The sequence below is a fragment of the Delphinapterus leucas genome, chromosome 2 (genome assembly GCF_059928025.1).
Source record: "Delphinapterus leucas isolate spDelLeu-1000000601 "Yukka" chromosome 2, BTC_Dleu_Yukka2, whole genome shotgun sequence".
In the NCBI taxonomy this organism is placed as follows: domain Eukaryota; kingdom Metazoa; phylum Chordata; class Mammalia; order Artiodactyla; family Monodontidae; genus Delphinapterus; species Delphinapterus leucas.
Genome location: NC_143130.1, coordinates 144,437,723 through 144,458,699, shown reverse-complemented (window position 1 = coordinate 144,458,699; position 20,977 = coordinate 144,437,723). Strand labels below are relative to the sequence as shown.

At 39.8% G+C, this 20,977-nt stretch overlaps 1 protein-coding gene across 1 annotated transcript in view; it reads left to right on the top strand.

Moving 5' to 3' along the window:
- Nucleotides 1-20,977, top strand: part of ESR2 (estrogen receptor 2) — a 65,276-nt gene that overhangs the window by 25,166 nt on the left and 19,133 nt on the right. Inside the window, exons 4-6 of the mRNA XM_089907815.1 lie at nucleotides 2,572-2,871; nucleotides 5,572-5,710; nucleotides 11,508-11,641. Coding sequence (XP_089763941.1) covers nucleotides 2,572-2,871; nucleotides 5,572-5,710; nucleotides 11,508-11,641 — 573 coding nt within the window. The remainder of the gene's footprint in view (nucleotides 1-2,571; nucleotides 2,872-5,571; nucleotides 5,711-11,507; nucleotides 11,642-20,977) is intronic.

The window sequence follows — 20,977 nt, the reverse complement described above, 5'->3', positions numbered from 1 at the left end:
GTTTCTTTTTTCTCTTCTGCCAGTTTGGAAATCATACATTCTGTTTTAATTCTTTTAGTGACACTATTTCTATTTTTAGCATGCATTCCTGATTAATTTTAGAATCAAGCCATTCTAATAGATATCTCTCTTCCTAAATAAAAAATTTTCGAATGTTCTAGTCAAAATTATTCCTCTCTCATCTTATATGTTATTGTCTGGTATTTTGGTTCTACCTTGTTTCTGTACCTCGAAAAATTATTATTATTTTATTCAGTGTTTTTCAGATTTACTCACATATTTACCAGTTTATTTTCTTACCACTGCTTCTTGACTTTCTTTGCTTCCTTCAGGTTCATTTTTCTCCATCCCAAAGAACATAGTATTTATTTCAAAGGGGCTGTGAGTGATATATGTTCCCAATCTTTTTAAACTGAAAATACCTTTAATTTATCCTCACTCTTGAATGATAGATTAGCTGGGAATATAATTCTGAATTGAAAGCTTCTTTCTTTTTTTTAAAAATTTATTTATTTTAAGTAATTTAATTTTGGCTAGTTGGGTCTTTGTTGCTGCGCGTGGGCTTTCTCTAGTTGTGGCGAGCAGGGGCTACTCTTCGTTGTGGTGCCCGGGCTTCTCATTGTGGTGGCTTCTCTTGTTGTGGAGCACGGGCTCTAGGCACATGGGCTTCAGTAGTTGTGGCTCACGGGGTCAGTAGTTGTGGCTCACAGGCATCGGTAGTTGTGGCTCATGGGCTCTAGAGCGCAGGCCCAGTAGTTGTGGCACACGGGCTTAGTTGCTCTGCGGCACGTGGGATCCTCCTGGACTAGGGCTTGAACCCATGTCCCCTGCATTGGCAGGTGGATTCTTAACCACTGAGCCACCAGGGGAGCCTGAAAGCTTCTTTCTTAAAGACATTATCCCATTGTGTTCTGCTATATAAACTTACAGTAACTGAAACGTTTTGGTACCAGCACAGGAATAGAAAAATATATCTATGAAAAAGTGTAGAAAATCTGGAAGAAGATACTTTTATACACAATTATTTATTAAATGACAAGGCATTTTATAAAAATCAATGGGAAAAGCTTATTTAATAAATGGTATGTGGAAAGTTGTACATCCATTTGGAAAACCATAACATGAAATATCAATATGGCATAATAGAAGCATACATAAAATTTCAAATATGTTTGAACCACAAAAGTGTTTTAAAAAGATATAGGAGAATATTTGTGTAATCTTTATGTGAAACAAAAAGACAGATGTGACTATGTACTAAATCTTCTTATGACAGAAGTCACCATGAGCAGAGTTAAAAGATATATTAACAGCTAAGACAAATATTGAATACAACAAAAGTTATCATTCCTATATAAAGAGCCTTTGTAGGTAATTAAGGAGATAAAGAGCAAAAGAAGCAAATAGGCAATATATAAGTAAGAGAAAATGAAGGGCAAACATTTTAGTCAACCTTGCTAGTAATTGAAAAAATACAAAGTAAAATGAGACTGTTTAGTCACTTGACAGATTAGCAAAGATTAAAAATGATTTTTAATGTCCAATGGTGTTATAAGAAAATAGGTAGCCCTTAAAATATTATTTAGATTATAAATTTTAAAATAGTTTTGAAGGGCAATCTATCAATATGTATCAAAATTTTAAATTTTAATTTAAACGAGCAACTTGGTTCAGCAACTTGACTTCTTTCTGTTTATTATAAGGGAGTAATTGGATACAGGAACAAAGATGCATTTTCATTGTAATGTGTAATATAGTAGCAAAGAAATTGCTAGAGTTCCATCAACAGGGGACACTTTAAATAAGTGGTGCTATACTCATAGAACAGAATGCTATACAGATTTTTTAATTGTTATAAAATGATACATTTTTAATAAAAAAGAAAAGGGAGGTTATACAATTATATATATACACACATATATACATACACTATGTATGTCCTAAAGTTGTATACAAAATATGGAAAAGTGTAAAAGCATTAAAAGAAAACTGACTTTAAGCCAAAATTTGTGCTCGTCTATATTTTCCAGATTTTTTCAATTACTTTATTGTTTGAAATAAACTTATTTGTGTTAAGTATGTGAAAAGAATACACAGACACGCACACACACACACACACGCAAAAGAATTTAAGGATGTATTATTAAAAGTGCATTATTTATAATCAGTTCCTAAGTTTTCCTTATCTTCTTCCTGAAGAAGATTCCTAATTTCATGGTTTGGAAACTGAGGTATACCAGCACTCTTTAAAAGAGAAATGGATTTAGATTTAGAAATGGAATAGATGACCTTGAAGTGGAAACCTAAAGATCATTTGGGCTATTGTCCCTAAAAAGTCATTACTGATTTTGCCAGTACAGTCAGTCACAAATATAATAATCTTTAGTACGTGCCCCACAGGCTCCAGAAATAAAAGTCGGGCTCCTGTTCTAAGGCACATTCTGTGAATAGACTCAGGTCTTCCAGTGATATCACTGCTTCATTTTTACCCTGGCGACTGGGGGAACTTGACTGCTGGGTTGGAGAAGAGACGGGAAAGCAGTGTGTTATATCATCTGCTCTCTGCTTTAGGTTCCCGGAGAGAAAGGTGTGGGTACCGCGTGGTTCGAAGGCAGAGAAATTCTGATGAGCAGCTGCACTGCCTGAGCAAAGCCAAGAAAAATGGTGGGCACGTGACCCGCGTGAAGGAGCTGCTGCTGAGTGCCCTGAGCCCAGAGCAGCTGGTGCTCACACTCCTCGAGGCCGAGCCGCCCCACGTGCTCGTGAGCCGCCCCAGCACGCCCTTCACCGAGGCCTCCATGATGATGTCCCTGACCAAGCTGGCTGACAAGGAACTGGTACACATGATCGGCTGGGCCAAGAAAATTCCGGGTAGGGCTTTCTGGGTCTTAGCTTTAAATTTATTTGTGGAAAGGGCCGCCTCTAACATTTATGGGGCAAGAATACAAAATGGAGGTCCACATTGTGTCTTGGGTATTTAGCAGTTTGAGAGCTTGATTTATAACCTTTAAATGAAATATGTTCTTTCTTCCTATTTTGACATGTATGCCTTCAACACGTCCTGGAAGACCAGGTTCCAGTTCAGAATTCTTGAATTCCTCTGAGTTCTGTACCAGACATGGCAGTGCAGAAAGAGTTGTATATGGTGGACCCCTTCTCTTCCTGACTCTCTGCCTTCTTCTCCAACTCCTGGATCCATCCCACACCACCTTGCACACACCCCATCCTACCTGTCCACATCTCCTACAGACACTAGCCTGTTGGCCATGTCTCATGCCTAGATCTGGTCTGGGACGAAGGACCCAGGGAAGAGACCCACCCAGGCTCTGGAAGTGGATATGAGGCCATTTAGGCAGGAAATTCTAGGGTCCTGGGACCTGGAACATGGTCTAAAAGGAAGGGATCTGGGCTCCACCTTAACCCATCTCTTGGCTGTGGACTTCTCACCTTGGGAGGAGGGGTGGGGCTCAGTATGACCAGTATGAAAGTGAAACGTTTCTCAGATGCTAAATAGGAATTGTAAAATTTTGTTCCCATAGAGAAAGAATCAGTGGTATGTACATATATGTGGATAAATAGAGTAAATCAGTTGTAGAAGTAACATGAATCATCAATAAACCTGGAATGCTTTTTAACTTGATAGACTTAAAAATGGGTTTGGTTATTCGTAAATTGTCATTTAGAACATTCATTTTCCATCCTATAATGTGTCCACTTTCCAAGACCAGTTTGTAACATATACTGCATTGTCACCATCTAATTATTATTTGAATTGGTGTTTCTGTGAAAGAATGAATCAAGGATTCTAACATAGAATGACAGCAACCCACCATTCCCCTGGAAGGGCTTCTCCATGTACGTCTATACATTTGTCTAAGAAATGAGGTATCTCTCCAAGTTCTAAGCCACTAGGGACAATTTCCATGGCCTGGAGGTCAGCAACTGCATTAAGCACATTTTAAAGATTGAGAAGGGGACATGAAGCTGGGTGACAGAGCAGCTGGGTGTAAGAGCCTCAGGTAATAGTATCCATAGGGGTCATTTGTTTGCTTCTGAGCTTTCTGAGAATTTCCGGGTTTTCCACTTTGGTTTTGATAGCCTAGCATCTTCACCTTTGCCAGAATGCTGTTTTATTCTCAGCTCTTTCCCACAGGAGACAATACTGACGCAATTTCCTCTAGCTTTTGCTCTACGTGGATTCCAAGCCTAGTTTTCAAGATCCCACGTGGAGAGTAGTGGTGAAATTAATTACTCCTGAGAGCTGTGCAGCTTCTTTAAAACCAAACTCTTAAGCTGCATTAGTCCCTCTTCAAGCCTGGTATTTTGGAAAATTTTCAGAAAGCTTAGGCATAGTCTGAAGCTGTGGGATTTTTCCCCCCCATTCTCAGCTAATATAGTCATTGTCTAAACAAACAAACAAAAAAATTGGAATATCACCTAGCCTTGGTTTTGCTGAATATCTACAAGTATGAAAAGTTTGATCTCCTTTGGGTAGGCTTATTGTCTATAACTGTGGGTGAGATTGAAACCTGTACACATATCAGGAACCGGAACTGAGTGTAGAATGTGGCTTTGGAAAGGATTTATCCATCTTTCCATTCATTACTCTATTAAATTCTCCTTTGTGCAGATTTGTGTTATAATTGTTCAAAGATTTGAACCATGTGTGTTCTCTGTGCCATAGTTTCCTCGTCTGTGAAATGAGGATGATGAGAGATCCTAGCTGTCGGAAATTCTCAGAGATAGGCCTTGTTGCCCCCATTTTTCCTGTAAGAAAACAAAGACTTCATAGGAGATTAAGTAACTAGCTGGGATGAGGCCGAGCAGGGTTCTAAGCAGAATGCATTGCACTCCAAGGCCATTTGTTTATATTTACTATATTTATATTATACTGCCTCCTCCTCTTACGGTGGCTTACGGAGGAAGCACCGGTGATCTCTGCTTCTGAAGTGCTCACCTCCCTTAGGGACCTGTTTCAGTTGTTACTTATCCTCTTCAGCGTACAGTAGCTTAGAGACAGCACACCTACTCAGAATGATTCTAACGCTAGATGGGAAATGTTAAGCAATTGAAGAAACTCTTTCAGCTGGAGCTCTGACTTTCTGCAGGGGTTGGCCCTGCTCTCTCTGCAAGCCTCCCATCCGCCACCCCCACTCTCCCATCCCCCCACTCCTCCTGGCCCCAGTCACGGGCTGGGCCAGATTGGCAGCCCCTCTGACTGGCAGCTGAGCTCTGTCTTTCTCAGTAGTGCAGAGGGATTATTAGGATATAACCAACAAAGGTCAGGGCCAGCTTTCTGTTCTTCCCTAGCATCTGTCTGGGGAGCTGTATAAGCCCAGGTGACAGTCCTTTAGAAATTCTGAATGAAGTACATTTCTCTCTAGAAGGGGTTTGAGACTAGAAAATAGTGAGTACTCACTTTGAGTTCAAGATTTTCTCACTTGTCAGCATTTAGCAATGTCTTTAAAATATTGACTTTCCCCCCCACTGTATGATTGCTCTTCTGTTTTTATGGAACGGGGGAGCTGAGGAGGAGGGTGGGGTGTGCTCACGGCCTCTTGCTTTCCCCAGGCTTCGTGGAGCTCAGCCTGTACGACCAAGTGCGGCTCTTGGAGAGCTGCTGGTTGGAGGTGCTCATGGTGGGGCTGATGTGGCGCTCCATCGACCACCCCGGCAAGCTCATCTTTGCTCCAGACCTCGTTCTGGACAGGTGAGAAAAAAATACTTTGTGTTTCTTCTCCGACTGGTTTGAGTGAGGCGCTGAGTGAAGTGGGAACAAAGTCCTGGGTTCTGCAATTAAAACTTTACTCCTGAGAGGGCAGGTAAGAGGAGGATAATGTCATGAGTTCCTTCACTGGGTCAAGAACCCAAGAAGGAGAGCATGGGCACAATGATTAAGTGTCTTGTGACTCATTCTTACCTATTCTTTCAGTGTGGCAGCATTCACTGGCCAGACCACAACAGGGGCCTGTGTCCTGCAGGGTATGTGGCCACTAAGTGTACACGTCAACTTAGATTTTTCTGCACTAAAAAACTCCATCTTCAGGTTATAATTTTAAGCTGTCCTGCTGTTTTTTCCACTGGTAGGGACCCTGTACATCTCCAGCTATTTGGACAGGTGATGAAATTCTTACAAATCTACCAAGTTCATTTTAACATGCTTTAACTCACTCTAACTACATGTACTATATAGCATTTTTGGCAATAGCCGTGGAACGAATGGTTATTAAAACCAGATGAAAGTTAACGGAAACTGGGGAACGATAGTGTTAATGTGATAACTTCGTTGCATTTAGTTTTCTTTTAAAGATGGTGCAGAAAAGGAACCAATTTTTAATTGACTTGGGTGAACTGTTCGTGGAGGGAAAGCTGGAATGTACAACACTCAGCCTTTTTAGGAGAAAAGTAGAACGCTTTCTTGGGGTAAATTTGAACAGTTTGAAAATCTCCATGGAAATTGATTTCCACATTCCTTATATTGAAAAATGTGCTAGTGTTGAATATTCAGTCACATTTGGCTCTGTGCACAAAGAAGGATGCCTAGTGTTATGAATGGAAAGGATCTGCCCCTTGGCATTGCCTCTTTAGATCATCAGAAGATCCCCATGCATACCTTACTCAGATGAAAAGTAATAGCCCAGGGAATTAGCACCCATTCTGTCTGTTGTCATGGATGACAGCATTGACAACACTGTTCTAAGTAACAGAGGTGTGTTGGTGGAGAACAGGGCCATTGGGAAGAGCTGGAGCGTGGACTGTGGCTCCACTAGGAGCAAGCCCAGAGGGAGGTTCTGGAAGCCCAGACCCTTCAGTAGCAATCAAAATAGCTAACTTATTGGCTTCCAGGCACCATCTTAAGCACTGATATGTGTTAAGTCATTTCATCTTCACAACAGCCCTTTATGGGTAAGCACCATTATTATCCCTGTCCTTCAGATATGGAAACAGGAGGTAGGTAACTTACCTGCAGTTAGCAAGTGATGCAGCTGGGCACAGGGGCTGGCTGTGAAGTTCACACTCTTACCTACAACAGTACATGCCTCCCAGCGGGATAGAGAACTGGAAGAGGAAAGAGGAGGAGGCCAAAAGGCAAAGTAACTTTCTACTTTATTCTTTTATCTCAGAACAACTCTGTTTCACTCTCTGTGCACTTCAGAAGCCTGCTCCTCCTCATCTCAGGGTACCATGTTGCGAGGCAGGCTGCAAGGCCAAGCACCCAGCCAAGCCATCAGTCTCATTCATTCATTCATTCACTCATTATATTCCACTTGGCATTTAAAGGCACACACACACACAAATATACACACAAAATTCCCTAGAAGTTAGTGCTAGGAAGAAGTTCTATCCTTTGGTGAACCAATAAATCTGCAGACTTTGGGACTGTGTTATTTTATTTTTTGCCTTGATTTCTAAAATTGATGCCACATTTAGTGTTTATTTTCAGTGACTATTTCATTCCTGGTTTTTAGTACAACTAACTTACCTCTTTGTGCGGGTTCTTTAACTCCCATGTGTATATAAATTACTGTAAATTGACACCAATCCCAGATAAATTTTAGGCTTACCTGTTGGTTAAGTGATAGAAGGAAAAAAAAGTAATTTTTCTTATATGTTATTTTAATAGACTCACATTACTTTATAAATATTTGGATGTCTTATTTTTTACAACATAGAAATTGAGTATATTGAGGATGAAGGAGGAGTTCTTAGGAATTGTAAATGCATTCACATTGAACAGGCATTGTTTTGGAGTGCCTACTAGTGGTTATTTTTTGTTGCAGTCCCTACTTGATTTGAGCACTCTGTAAAGTATAGAATTTCAATTCCGAGACTCTTAGTGCATCTATTATACAGATAAATACGTTTTAATGTAATGGGTATGTTTCTGGAGGAGCTGCTTATTCAAAAATGTTCAAAATGTGACTTATTCCAAAAGTCAGGGATCATGCACCATAAAAGTGTTCTATTGTGAATCTTTTTTGCAACGTGAATAAATAATTCTCACACTACATGAAAATAATTGTCGTTTGGTAGATTGTCCTGTCAGAGTTCCTTTAAGTGGTGGTATGACCATGTAAGCAGTGAATACAATTAAATTAGCCTATTTATTTGTGGAGACTGAGACTATAATTTGTTTCCCTTTATTCTTGTTGAGGCTTCTGCAGCGAGAAAACTTGAACCTACTGAGGATGAGAGGAAAATCCGGGTATCTCAGCTTATTTCTAACAAGGTAGTTCTTTTAGTAATCACTAGAATCCCAATTCATGTGAAGATCTACCACAGAATCTGAACTTCTACTTGCTCAAAAAATCATATATGCTAAGACATTATGTGTCCTTAGCATCAATAGGAAACTGTCAAATGTTATTTAAAAGTCAGAGGAAGTGGATGTTTATGGAGTTCTGTGGACTCACAAGTGTAAATGTACTGAGTTTGCATTCACCTCAGGTATTTGTATATTGAACTTTCTTCAAGAGACTGACAGAATTTTCACTTCTGAATTTGTATTTCCCTTTTGTACTCAGATCATTTCACCTGAGTTCAATATTTCAGTCCTTCCCATGAGCTAAGCTCTCCCAACCCTACTGCCGCCCACACAAAGATAGACAAACTGTGGTCTATTAGCCACATGTGTGCTGCCAGCGGATCTATATATGCCAGTACAAGACAGTGAACCCCAAAGGGAAGCCCACTCTTTCAACACGTTGTCCTTGGTATCAAACAGAATATTTTTCTTTTATAAAGGGAGTGGTTATCAAATATAAGATAGTCCACATGGAACTACTACTTTTATTTTTATTTAGCACTGGTTTATGGGGAAATGGAGTGTAAAAGTAAATTTCCATGAGTAGTTTGGTTTGATTGATATATTGTTTCAGTATTTTAACATCCAACTCATATACCCACTAGGTTGAATTCAGATCTTTTAAACCTGTCTTAATTTCTTACTCGTAATTCAGTGTCAATCATAGTTACTTACAGAATAAATGAAATAGGTCTCATTGATTGTAAAGTCCTTCCTCACTCTGTTCTGTATAACTCATTTTAAAGTAGAACTCTATTAGGGTGTCCTTTATAAGATATTGTACCTTATTGCCCCTATATTTCTCATTTATTTTCTAGAAATGTATTTGTTTTCTACAGCCTGTGAAGTGAATAAAAATATTCTAACCTTGCCACCCCTTGAATGAGATGGTTGGCTCTCACACCTGCTGGAGAAAGCAATCAGACCTTGCTCTTTACAACTGGTTGAGAAATTCACTTTTTCCATGCGGTACATATGTTCTGATTACTTTGAGCTGCAGCATTTATCAAGGCCTAAGATACCCTAAAATATAAACTCTACCTCCATTAAAAAAATACATTTAGTTATTTATTTTGGCTGCACCAGGTCTTAGTTGCGGCATGCGGACTCTTAGTTGTGGCATGCGGGGTCTAGTTCCCCTGACCAGGGATGGAATCCGGGCCCCCTGTCTTACCCACTGGACCACCAGGGAAGTCCCTCTACCTCCATTTTTGAAATATGAATTTACATTTTAAATGGTATGTATTTCGATGAGGAAATGGTGCTAACTTCAGAATTTAGAGATGTGTTTTTAGGCACAGGTGGCAGCTTCTGCAAAATAGGATTGATTTCAAATGAGTCCCCTTATCATACTACTTGGGGAGGTGTGTGTGTGTGCGTGCCTGTGTGTGTGTGTGTGCATGCACACATGTGCCTGTGACCCCACCTCTGAGTCTCACAAAAGAGTAAAGAGCCAAACTATTAAATTGTCAATGCAGGACTTGTTGGATTTTTTGTTTTTGCCCCCAGAGATATTTTAAAACTAGCTTTTCTCAGTATCAGTTGTCCTTAAACCCACCAATTACAGTTTCCAATAATTAATTGTCCTAGGCCAAGTGATTTGATGATTGGCTTGAGGGGCATTCAAGTGAAGAAGTATTTCTTGTGCCTCTGCTATGTGCAGGGCATGCATGTCCTTACTGGACATTAGCAGCAGGCTGCCTGGGAAAGCCCAGAGCAGGGGAGGTGGGCGGATGGCATATGGAGGGCTGGGCTTTTCCTATAGATTTTGGCACCCTTTGCCAAAGGGTGGGCTCTGATTCTCCAAAGTGGCCTTTCCCTTAGGAGTGACTTCTAGGGGGCACTGACATTTTATCACTTAACCTGTGCGCTTTCAGGAAGCCTAAACTGGTTTCCAAAGTTACCGCGCTTGTTTGCCAGTGTGCACAGTTTGCATACTTGTAGCTTTGTGTAGTGAGCTCGTGGGGGTGTGAACGCTGTGGACTGCAGGTTCCTGGTAAGCGGGCATCCAAGCATAGCACCAAATAGGAAAGGCTTTAGCAGGATTGGTAGTACCCACTGGTGCCAGTTCATTTGAACTCTACAGAGGCCCTTTCTCCAACTACTACCATCACTGGAAATGTCCTGGCTTGGGGTTGGGAGAAGGAGGAGGGACCAGCCAGTGTTCTTTGAAGATCTCAGGTCCCCTTCAGGGGCTGCTACAGACTGAAAATGAAACTTGCAGAAACTCATGGCCACCATAGCTGCCCTTTGCTGTGTACTGCAGGCTTTTAGAAGCAAAGGAATGTTTCGTGGCGAAATCATTTAACTGCTTGCTTGTCAAGGACTTCCAGTAGCTCTATGACTGATGATAATGGAAGTTGTTTTGGGAGCAGTGAGGTGGAATAATGTGTGTCTGGCTGGAGTGAATTGAAGCTGGTATTTTCTAGGTACAGTTCAAGTAATTTACTTCAAAAGTGTGCTTAAACATTCATTTCCGTAAGGAGTGCTCAAAAGAATCTCGATTACATAGTCCAAAGTTTGTCTAAAACTTTTGCTTAAAAATAATCTGTAGCACATCAAAATTACCATGTCTCCATTTCTACCTTCCTTTCCTGATTCTAATCCATCTTCTGTAATTGTGATTTCTTTGTATGTCATATTAGCTTTTCTTCAAACTGCATTTAAATGTCTCTTAGTTGCTCCACCAGTTTCTAGTTGACCACCAGGATGTGAGAGTTAAGCCCTAGATATAAAGTAATATTTCTTCTTGGGATATTTGCTTCTGTAATGTTCAATCTTTCCTCATTAATACTTCAGAGTTTTTTGATGAGAACATGGACTGTATCATTTTAGTAATATGTGTCATATTGAGGGCTGGTTGGCTGACATAGTTTAGATCAAAAATAATGAACAGAAATGGTATTCCTTTAAGAAAACATTTGGTGAATAGGTAGGAGGAAAATGTACTTCCGGGGCACACTGTTGCCTAAAGAGTATATATTCAAATATTTGCTTTATGGACTTCTAGGAAATGCCCTGTCTTCCTTATATAAAAATAATTCTAGTAATTTCACATTTCTGGGTGTGGTCTCATTACTATCTTGTTATAGTTAAAGGGTGTACAAGATGAAACTTGAGATTAAAAAGAAAAGACTCCTTATTGCTTTCGATGGTTACCGGAAGCTGTATGTTCCTTACATTTCTAAATGGACTTTTGTAGGGATGAAGGAAAATGTGTGGAAGGAATTCTGGAAATCTTTGACATGCTCCTGGCAACGACTTCAAGGTTTCGCGAGTTAAAACTCCAACACAAAGAATATCTCTGTGTCAAGGCCATGATCCTCCTCAACTCCAGTAAGTAACCACACAGCTGGGCCATGTTTTATGGGGGAGAGATGCTGTTTTTAGAGCTGGCATGGTGTTGAGGAGTACTGAATTTCTTTCTTTTTTTTTTTTTTTTTCTGAATTTCTTATTTTATTTAAAAAGGGGAAAATGGCTTTCTTTCGGACTTTTCTGTTTCATTTTATAGGCATTTAAACTGTAGTTAACTTTTGGTAATTTGAATATAAATTATTTGTCGGGTGAATTACTGGTAGTAATTTAAAAAGTAGCTGAAACCACTGTACTGGAAAAGGAAAAAACGAACTTCAAAATGTTTACCTCTCATCCTTTTTTCTTTTTTTGACATTTTAATTTATTTCATTGTAATGTAATCGACATAGAACACTATTAGTTTCAGGTATACAACATAAATGATTTGAATTTTTTTATAAATTTATTTTTATTTATTTATTTTTGGCTGCGTTGGGTCTTCGTTGCTGCGCGCGGGCTTTCTCTAGTTGCGATGAGTGAGGGCTACTCTTTTTTGCGGTGCGCAGCTTCTCATTGTGGTGGCTTCCCTTGCCGCGGAGCACGGGCTCTAGGCACGCAGGCTTCAGTAGTTGTGGCACACGGGCTCCAGTAGTTGTGGCTCGCGGGTTCTAGAGCACAGGCTCAGTCGTTGTGGTGCACGGGCTTAGTTGCTCCGTGGCATGTGGGATCTTTGCAGACCAGGGCTCGAACCCGTGTCCCCTGTGTTGGCAGGTGGACTCTTAACCACTGCGCCACCAGTGAAGTCCCAGATGATTTGAATTTTGTGTATATTGAGAAATGATCACAATAAGTCAACACCCATCACCATACATAGTTAACAAAACTTTTTCTTGTGATGAGAACTTTTAAGATCTGCTTTCTTAGCAACTTTCAAATATGCAATACAGCATTATTAACTATCGTCACCATGATGTACATTATATCCCCATGACTGATGTATTTTATAACTGGACTTTCAGCCCCTTTTCAGTGTTTATACGGACCTTTTACATGGTTAACATGCATTTATATTTACTATTTTGGGTTCTGCTTTTACAAGTTCATTTATTCATTCATTTCATTCATTCATTCACTAAAGATGTTGAGGATATATGTATTCCTGCCCTCCCATGGCTCATAGAGAGAGAGAGAAAACAAATTCGCTAAAAAGAATGATCTCAGTGCTATCACAAAGTGTGTACAGAGCACTGAGTACTCTGGGAAGACAGGAGGAGAAGTGCTGAAGTGGTTGCAGAAGGGAACGATGTTTGGGTGTTGAATGAGTTGATGGGCAGGTGGGAGGGGTAGGCAGGGAAGAATGAAAGGACGGGGGTAAGCCAGGAGCTGCAAGTCATGCAGTGGAAGAGCAGGGGGAGGTGGACAAGGTTGTAAAATGCAGTGTTGAAGATTACTGAGTGTAACTCCTGTTGAGAATTGTTGCCTGGGGAATTGAGCAGCCCTAGAAGAGGGTCAGGCAGGGAAGTATCATGGACAGATAGGCATTCTTTTTTTTTTTTTTTTTTTTTGTGGTACGCGGGCCTCTCACTGTTGTGGCCTCTCCCGTTGCGGAGCACAGGCTCCGGACGTGCAGGCCCAGCAGCCATGGCTCACGGGCCCAGCCGCTCTGCGGCATGTGGGATCTTCCCGGACCGTGGCAGGCGGACTCTCAACCACTGTGCCACCAGGGAAGCCCCAGATAGGCATTCTTGAAAGGTCACTCTGGCTTCCGTGCGGAGGACTGACTGGAGAGGGGAGAGACTGAGGCAAGGGGCCTAACAGGAGTTATTAGGAACAATGAGAGCCAGAACTAAGTTGGTGTGGAGGGGCCTGGGAGGAAGGGACCTGACTTGAGGGAAATATATGGGTTAGAGGTGGGAAATGAGGAAAGCATCTAAGATGTATGTATGTTGTAGCTTTGCTGTTTTTTTTCTTATTATGTAAATAATACCTGGTTATTGTAAACATTCAAACAAAAGAAAAACATACAAAGAAGAAAATAAAAATCACTAGGAATCCCCCCTCTCCGCCCTAGATAACCACCATATCTTCGGTGACTGTTCTTTAACAGCTCTTGATAGAGAGATAGAGACAGATATGTACACATATGCTCATATATAAAATTTTACATAAACAACATAGCATCTTGTATTAAAAGTTATGGAAGCTTTGAAGGAGGCTTGCTTTGATCCCATTTTTTCTTGATCCTTCCACCCAGACACCAAGTAGCTAATCTTAACAACCAGAGGGTAGCCTTTATACCTTCTTCCATCCTCTAATAATCATTTAAAATAATACCTCACCTCCGGTATATACACAGACCTTTTTTCCCCCATTTAAAAAACTTGGGACACTACATACAAATACTTCTTTGCATCTTGCTTTTTTCCTTTTCAGAATGCTGTGAAATCCCTTCAGGACAGTGAGGAGAGATCTAATTCAGTCTTTGAAGCAAGGGCATTGTCTACATCGTTCAGCCTTTTCTCTATTGATGGGCCTTTGTTTAATATACGTTTTCTATTTTTTTTACCATTATAAACATTGCTACAATTAATAGACACGTATTATTTTGCACACATTTCTAAGTTTCTGTGTAGTTTTCATCCTGTTCAGTTTGCTGTCTACCTGATGGTATTCAATCCAGCTGCTGTACCAGGTATTGATTGCTTTGCTTAGCTGTTTACTCTTGTTGGGCCTTTAGGTTATTGTTTTTTGTTTTTTTTTCTTTCTTTCTCAAATAATATGTATGTCCAGGTTTTAATTCTCAAGTGATGACTTACAGACTTCATTTGGGCAATGTATGGGGCTTTATTACCTAGATTTTATCCAATTTTAGAGCATAGTGTTTGAAACAGCAGAAATCTGTGAGATGGTACTATGCTACTTTATTTTAAATCAGACTAAGCAGCAGTTCCTGAAGCCAAAACTCAATGCAGAACCTGTGGCCACATGGGTCGCAGGCTGTCTCCTGATGTGGGAGCAGCTGACCTCTCCCCCTCCAGCCTATATTCATTTCCTCTCTAATAGGTGCTCTTGGGCATTGGCACTGGTTTTGATGAAAGGGAAACACATAGAGCAGTGCTTCTCAAACTCTCTATGGTGAAGCACCAGGTTTCTTTTTCTTTTATAATTTCCAAATTGTTATAGATAGTTACTTTATTTTTATTTTTATTAGAGTATAGTTGATTTACAGTGTTGTGTTAGTTTCTGCTGTACAGCAAAGTGAATCAGTTATACATATATCCACTCTTTTTTATTTTTTTAACATTTAAATACTTATTTATTTATTTGTCTGCACCGGGTCTTAGTTGCGGCATGGGGGATCTTCGTTGCTGCTTGTGGGATCTTTGTTGCGGCATGCGGGATCTAGTTCCCTGACCAGGGATCGAACCTGGGCCCCCTGCATTGGGAGCATGGAGTCTTAACCCCTGGATCACCAGGGAAGTCCCTATTCACTCTTTTTTTAGCTTCTTTTCCCATATAGGTCATTACAGAGTATTGAGTAGAGTTCCCTGTGCTATACAGTAGGTCCTTATTATTTATCTGTTTTATATATAGTAGTGTGTATATGTCAATCCCAATCTCCTAATTTATCCCTCCTCCCCTCCTCCCTGGTAACCATAAGTTTGTTTTCTACATCTGTGACTCTATTTCTGTTTTGTAAATAAGTTCATTTTTTTAGTTTCCTCATGTAAGCAATATCATATGATATTTGTCTTTCTCCACCTGACTTACTTCACTTAGCATGATAATCTCTGGGTCCATCCATGTTGCTGCAAATGGCATTTTTCACTTTTTTATGGCTGAGTAATATTCCATTGTATATATATACCACATCTTTATCCATTCATCTGTAGATGGACATTTGGGTTGCTTCCATGTCTTGGCTTTTGTAAATAGAGCTGCTATGAACATTGGGGTGTATCTTTTCAAATTATGGTTTTCTCCATATATATGCCCAAGAGTGGGACTGCTGGATCATATGGTAGTTCTATTTTTAGTTTTTTAAGGAACCTCCATACTGTTCTCCATAATGTTGTACCAATTTACATTCCCACCAACAGTGTAGGAGGGTTTCCTTTTCTCCACACCCTCTCCAATATTTATTGTTTGTAGACTTTTCGATGATGGCCATTCTGACCAGTGTGAGGTGATACCTCATTGTAATTTTGGTTTGCATTTTTCTAATAATTAGTGATGTTGAGCATCTTTTCATGTGCTTTTTGGCCATCTGTATGTCTTCTTTGGAGAAATGTCTATTTAGATCTTCTGCCCATTTTTGGATTGGGTTGTTGGTTTTTTTGACATAGAGCTGCATGAGCTGTTTGTATATTTTGGAGATTAATCCCTAGTCAGTTGCTTGCACATATTTTCTCCCATTCTGAGGGTTGTCTTTTTGTTTGTTTATGGTTTCCTTTGCTGTGTGGAAGTTTTTAAGTTTAATTAGGTCCATATGTTTATTTTTATTTTCATTACTCTAGGAGGTGGATCAAAAAAGATATTGCTGTGATTTATGTCAAAGAGTGTTCTGCTTATGTTTTCCTCTAAGAGTTTCATAGTGTTGGCGTTACATTTAGGTCTTTGATCCATTTCGAGTTTATTTTTGTGTATGGTGTTAGGGAGTGTTCTAATTTCATTTTTTTACATGTAGCTGTCCAGTTTTCCCAGCACCACTTATTGAAGAGGCTGTCTTTTCTCCATTGTATATTCTTGCCTCCTTTGTCATAGATTAGTTGACCACAGGTGCGTGAATTTATTTCTGGGCTTTCTGTCCCGTTCCATAGATCTATATTTCTGTTTTTGTACCAGTACCATACTGTTTTGATTACTGTAGCTTTGTAGTATAGTCTGAAGTCAGGGAGTCTGATTTCCTCCAGCTCCAATTTTCTTTCTCAGGATTGCTTTATCTATTTGGGGTCTTTTGTGTTTCCGTTTAAACTTTAGAATTTTTTTTCTAGTTCTGTGAAAAATGCCATTGGTAATTTGATAGGAATTGCATTGAATCTATAGATTGCCTTGGGTAGTATAGTCATTTGGACAATATTGATTCTTCTAATACAAGAACATGGTATATCCTTTCATGTAGATAGTTACTTTTGTAAAATAAAAATAAAGTACTAGAAAAAGAAAAGTGCAAAATACAAGCCCTAGTATTTTGTTGTTACATTCAACTGATTTAAAATTATTCTATCAATTACTGTAAAAGTTTCCAAATGCTTACCCTCAATTTCTTCTTCTCTCTTTGTGAACTGGTAACAGATGATACTTTGAGTAACCCTGGTATAGAGCATGGAGAGCTGTCCGGGAGATAGCTGGATCAGGAGGTGGGCGTGGGGGGAGGAAGTTAGGTCTTAAAGGAGAGGAGAGGGGGAATGAAGAAGGAATTTGAAGGTCATGTGAGACTCAGAGACCCTGAAGACAACCTTTGGGTACTTCCTGGTTGGATCTCAATGTGGCCTTACTTGCCTGACAGGACATTTCCCGCACACCCAGTACACTCCCTACCGCAGTTCTAGAAAGCAGACATTTGTGAGTAGAAATGGTAAGTTGTTGGACAAATGAAAATTGTAGGGAAAGCCAAGAGACTCCTAAATGCTTTGGAGCTTCTGGCACCTTCTTGACATTTATTGTTACCATTCCCCTTCTATAAAATAATATGAGGGCCCAGCTTACATCAGTGATTAAGTTGATGTGCATATAGGAAATGTCCAGGTGGGACATATGAAACTGTGGAAGAAAATCAACTTTTTCTGACCTTCTCTTTGAATTTACCTGCAGACGTTACCTCAGATTTTTGTTGTCATTTGTCTTTGTTAAAGGAAAGATTTCCCTGGAAAGTTCATTCCCACCTTGGTACAGGAGGATCATCAAATGCCAGATTATGGGGCTTCTCTTACTTGCAGAAATAATTTAGAACTCTTTTCTGTGCAGCAAAGTGCTCCTTGGAAAGCAGTTTGTTTCTTGTTACACCACTTTGCAGTGTAAAGCCTTATGTTTGGCAAGGCTCCTCACAGTCATTTTAGCCTCTGGACATCATATTGTGTTGTTGGGAAACTAGAAACATCTGTGCAAATGGGAAAGCCTAAGGCTACGGCATTCCTCCTGCAGCATCTGAGAGAACTGCCATGTAGAGAGAATTACAGAGGGTGAGGTAGGCATGTGATGTAATTACCACTTGGGACAGTAAGTGAGTAGGATTTGTTTACAGTAAATCCCAATTTAAGAAATCTTTTCTTAAGAAATTTTTTTGGCTTGGTAGTCATAACGGCATTCAAAATGAATTTATTCTGTTCTGCGTTGCTGTTAGGAAAATGGGGTTCTGTTTCTGTTGGAAAATTTCCACTGTCAGGAGAGGTGAGTCTTTTCCATGCTAGATTTTAAGCATCTCAAGTTACAGGCTTTTTTCTTTTTGATTATTTATAGCATTAACTTGAAAACAAACACAGGGACAGAATCCACTTAGCCACCTTGAATTTAAACAACCCTACAGAATATGTAAAACAGACATTGGACATTGGACAGTGACTCCCAAGAGAATAGACACAAGGTGATCCATTTGACCAGTTTACTGCCTGGAGCCAGTTTCCAGGTTGCAATACAGGGAGAAGTAACCCAGGTAGACACCAGTGGTCTCCCTGAAATGAGGGAGCAGAGTTGTGAATTTGGGAAGGCTAGGATTTTCAGGGGAGAGAACTGGAGAGGAATGAGCCGGACAGAGAGGCTTTAGAGACCTGCAGAGGGTCCCCTTCAGGTCTTCAGCTGAGCATTAATTTCATGCTTATGATTCTAACCGAGGGCAGGGAAAGAACCACCAGAAAGGAGCAGGCAGAACAACACTTGGAAGTTCACACAGGGCCAGGAATAGTTCACGTTCTCACCAGCCACAGGGAAAAAACCTTCTACTCTACTGGATGTTGGTTGTAGTACTCAGAAAGGCATTGCCTCAGTAGTGAGGTAACATAAGCCCTAGACTAAAGGCTGCCCTGCTCCTACCAAATGAAACTTAAAAAGCAAGTCTGAAGGATCAAACTATTGCCAAGTAACTTAACTGCATCTTAACTGCATAAAGCTCAAGACTATTTAAAGGAATGGAAGAATATCCAGCACTTAACAGGGTAAACCAATCACATGTTAGCAAGCATGGAAAGAAGCAGAAAATATGACCTATTATGAGGAAAATGACAATAATTGGAAAAGACACCAGGTGATGCAGATGACAGACTTAGTAGACAAGGGCATTGAAACAATTACTGTAACTATATTCCATATGTCCGAGGAGTAGAGGAAGGCATGAACGGGTTAAGGAGAGACATGGAAAATATGAAATACACACAAACTAAATTTCTAAATGTGAAAACTAGGTTTTGATGGATTTACGTCTGATTAGGCATAGCAGAAGAAACAATAGTGCCTGTTAAGCAAGAGCAATAGAAACTATCAAAAAAGAATAGAAAGAAGAAAGGGTTTAAAAAATGAACAGAGTATTAAGCTGGAGTGGCTACCTTAATATCAGAAAAAGTAAATTTTAGAGCAAAGAATATTTCTAGGAATAAAGAAGGTAATTTCATAATGATAAATGAGTCAATTTGTCAAGAAGACATAACAATCCTAAACATTTATGCACCAAATAAGAGAACCTCAAACCTTATGAAGTAAAATCTGATAAAACTGCAGGGAGAAATGGACAAATCCCTTATTATAGTGGGATATTTCAATACCCCTCTCTCAATAATTGATAGAATAAGTAGACAGAAAATCAGTATAAATATAGAGAAGACTTGAATAACACTGCCAGCCAACTTTACCTAATTGGCATTTTAAAAACCCTCAACCCCAAAACAGCAGAAGACACATTCTTTTCAAGTATTCATTGAATATTTACCAGGATAGACTATATCCTGGACCATGAAACAAGTCTGAATACATTTAAAAGAATTTAATTTGTACAAAGTATTTTCTTTGACACAATGGAACTAAATTAGAAACCAATATTAGAAAGATCTTGGAGAATTTCCAAACGTTTGGAAACCAAATAACATATATCTAAATAATCCATGGATCACAGAAATATAACCAAAATTAAAATTAGAAAGCATTTTGAACTAACTGAAAATTAAAGTGGAACACAGCAAAATGTTGGGGTTGCAGCTAAAGCAGTAGCTTGAGGGAGGGCTTGCCTGGTGGTGCAGTGGTTGGGAATCCACCTGCCAGTGCAGGGGACTCGGGTTCAAGCCCTGGGCCGGGAGGATCCCACATGCCGCGGAGCAGCTAAGCCTGTGCGCCACAACTACTGAGCCTGCACTCTAGAGCTGGTGAGCCACAACTACTGAGCCTGCACTCTAGAGCTGGCAAGCCACAACTACTGTAGCCTGTGTGCCTAGAGCCCGTGCCCCGTGACAAGAGAGGCCACTGCAATGAGAAGCCCGCGCACCGCAACAAAGAGTGGCCCCAGCTCGCCGCAACTAGAGAAAGCCCGTGCACAGCAACAAAGACCCAACACAGCCAAAGATAAATAAATAAATTAATTTAAAAAAATAGTTTGAGGGAAATTTATAGCATTCAAGGCCCATATTCCAATAAAAGGAATATGTCAAGATTTTTCTTGAGGTAGGCTTGTATTGCTACAAACTTACCTCTTAGAACTGCTTTTGCTGAATCCCATAGATTTCAGATCATGTGTTTCCATTTTCATTTGTCTCCAGGTATATGTTTATTTCCTCTTTGATTTCTTCAGTGACCCACTGATTTTTTTTTGTAGTATGCTATGTGTTTGTGTTTTTCGCAGTTTTTTTCTTCTAGTTGATTTCTAGTCTCACACTGTTGTAGTCAGAAAAGATGCTTGATGTGATTTTAACCTTCTTAAATTTATTAAGACTTGTTTTGTAGCTTAGCATGTGATCTATCCTGGAGAATGTTCCATGTGCACTTGAAAAGAATGTGTATCCTGGTTTACATGTACACCAATGTTCACTGCAGCATTATTTACAATAGCCAAGATATGGAAGCAACCTAAGTGTCTGTCAATAGATGAGTGAATAAAGAAGATGTGGGATGTGTGTGTGTGTGTGTGTGTGTGTGTGTGTATGTATGCACACATACAATGGAATATTACTCAGCTATTAAAAAAAGTGAAATCCTGCCATTTACAACAACATGGAAGGATCTAAAGAGTATTATGTGAAGTGAAGTAAGTCAGAGAAAGGCAAATACTGTATGATCTCACTTATTTGTGGAATTTAAAAAACAAAACAGACAAAATAAAAATAGACTAATGAATACAGAGAACAAACTACAGAGAACAAACAGGTGGTTGCTGGAGGGGAGAGAGAGTGCATGAAGTA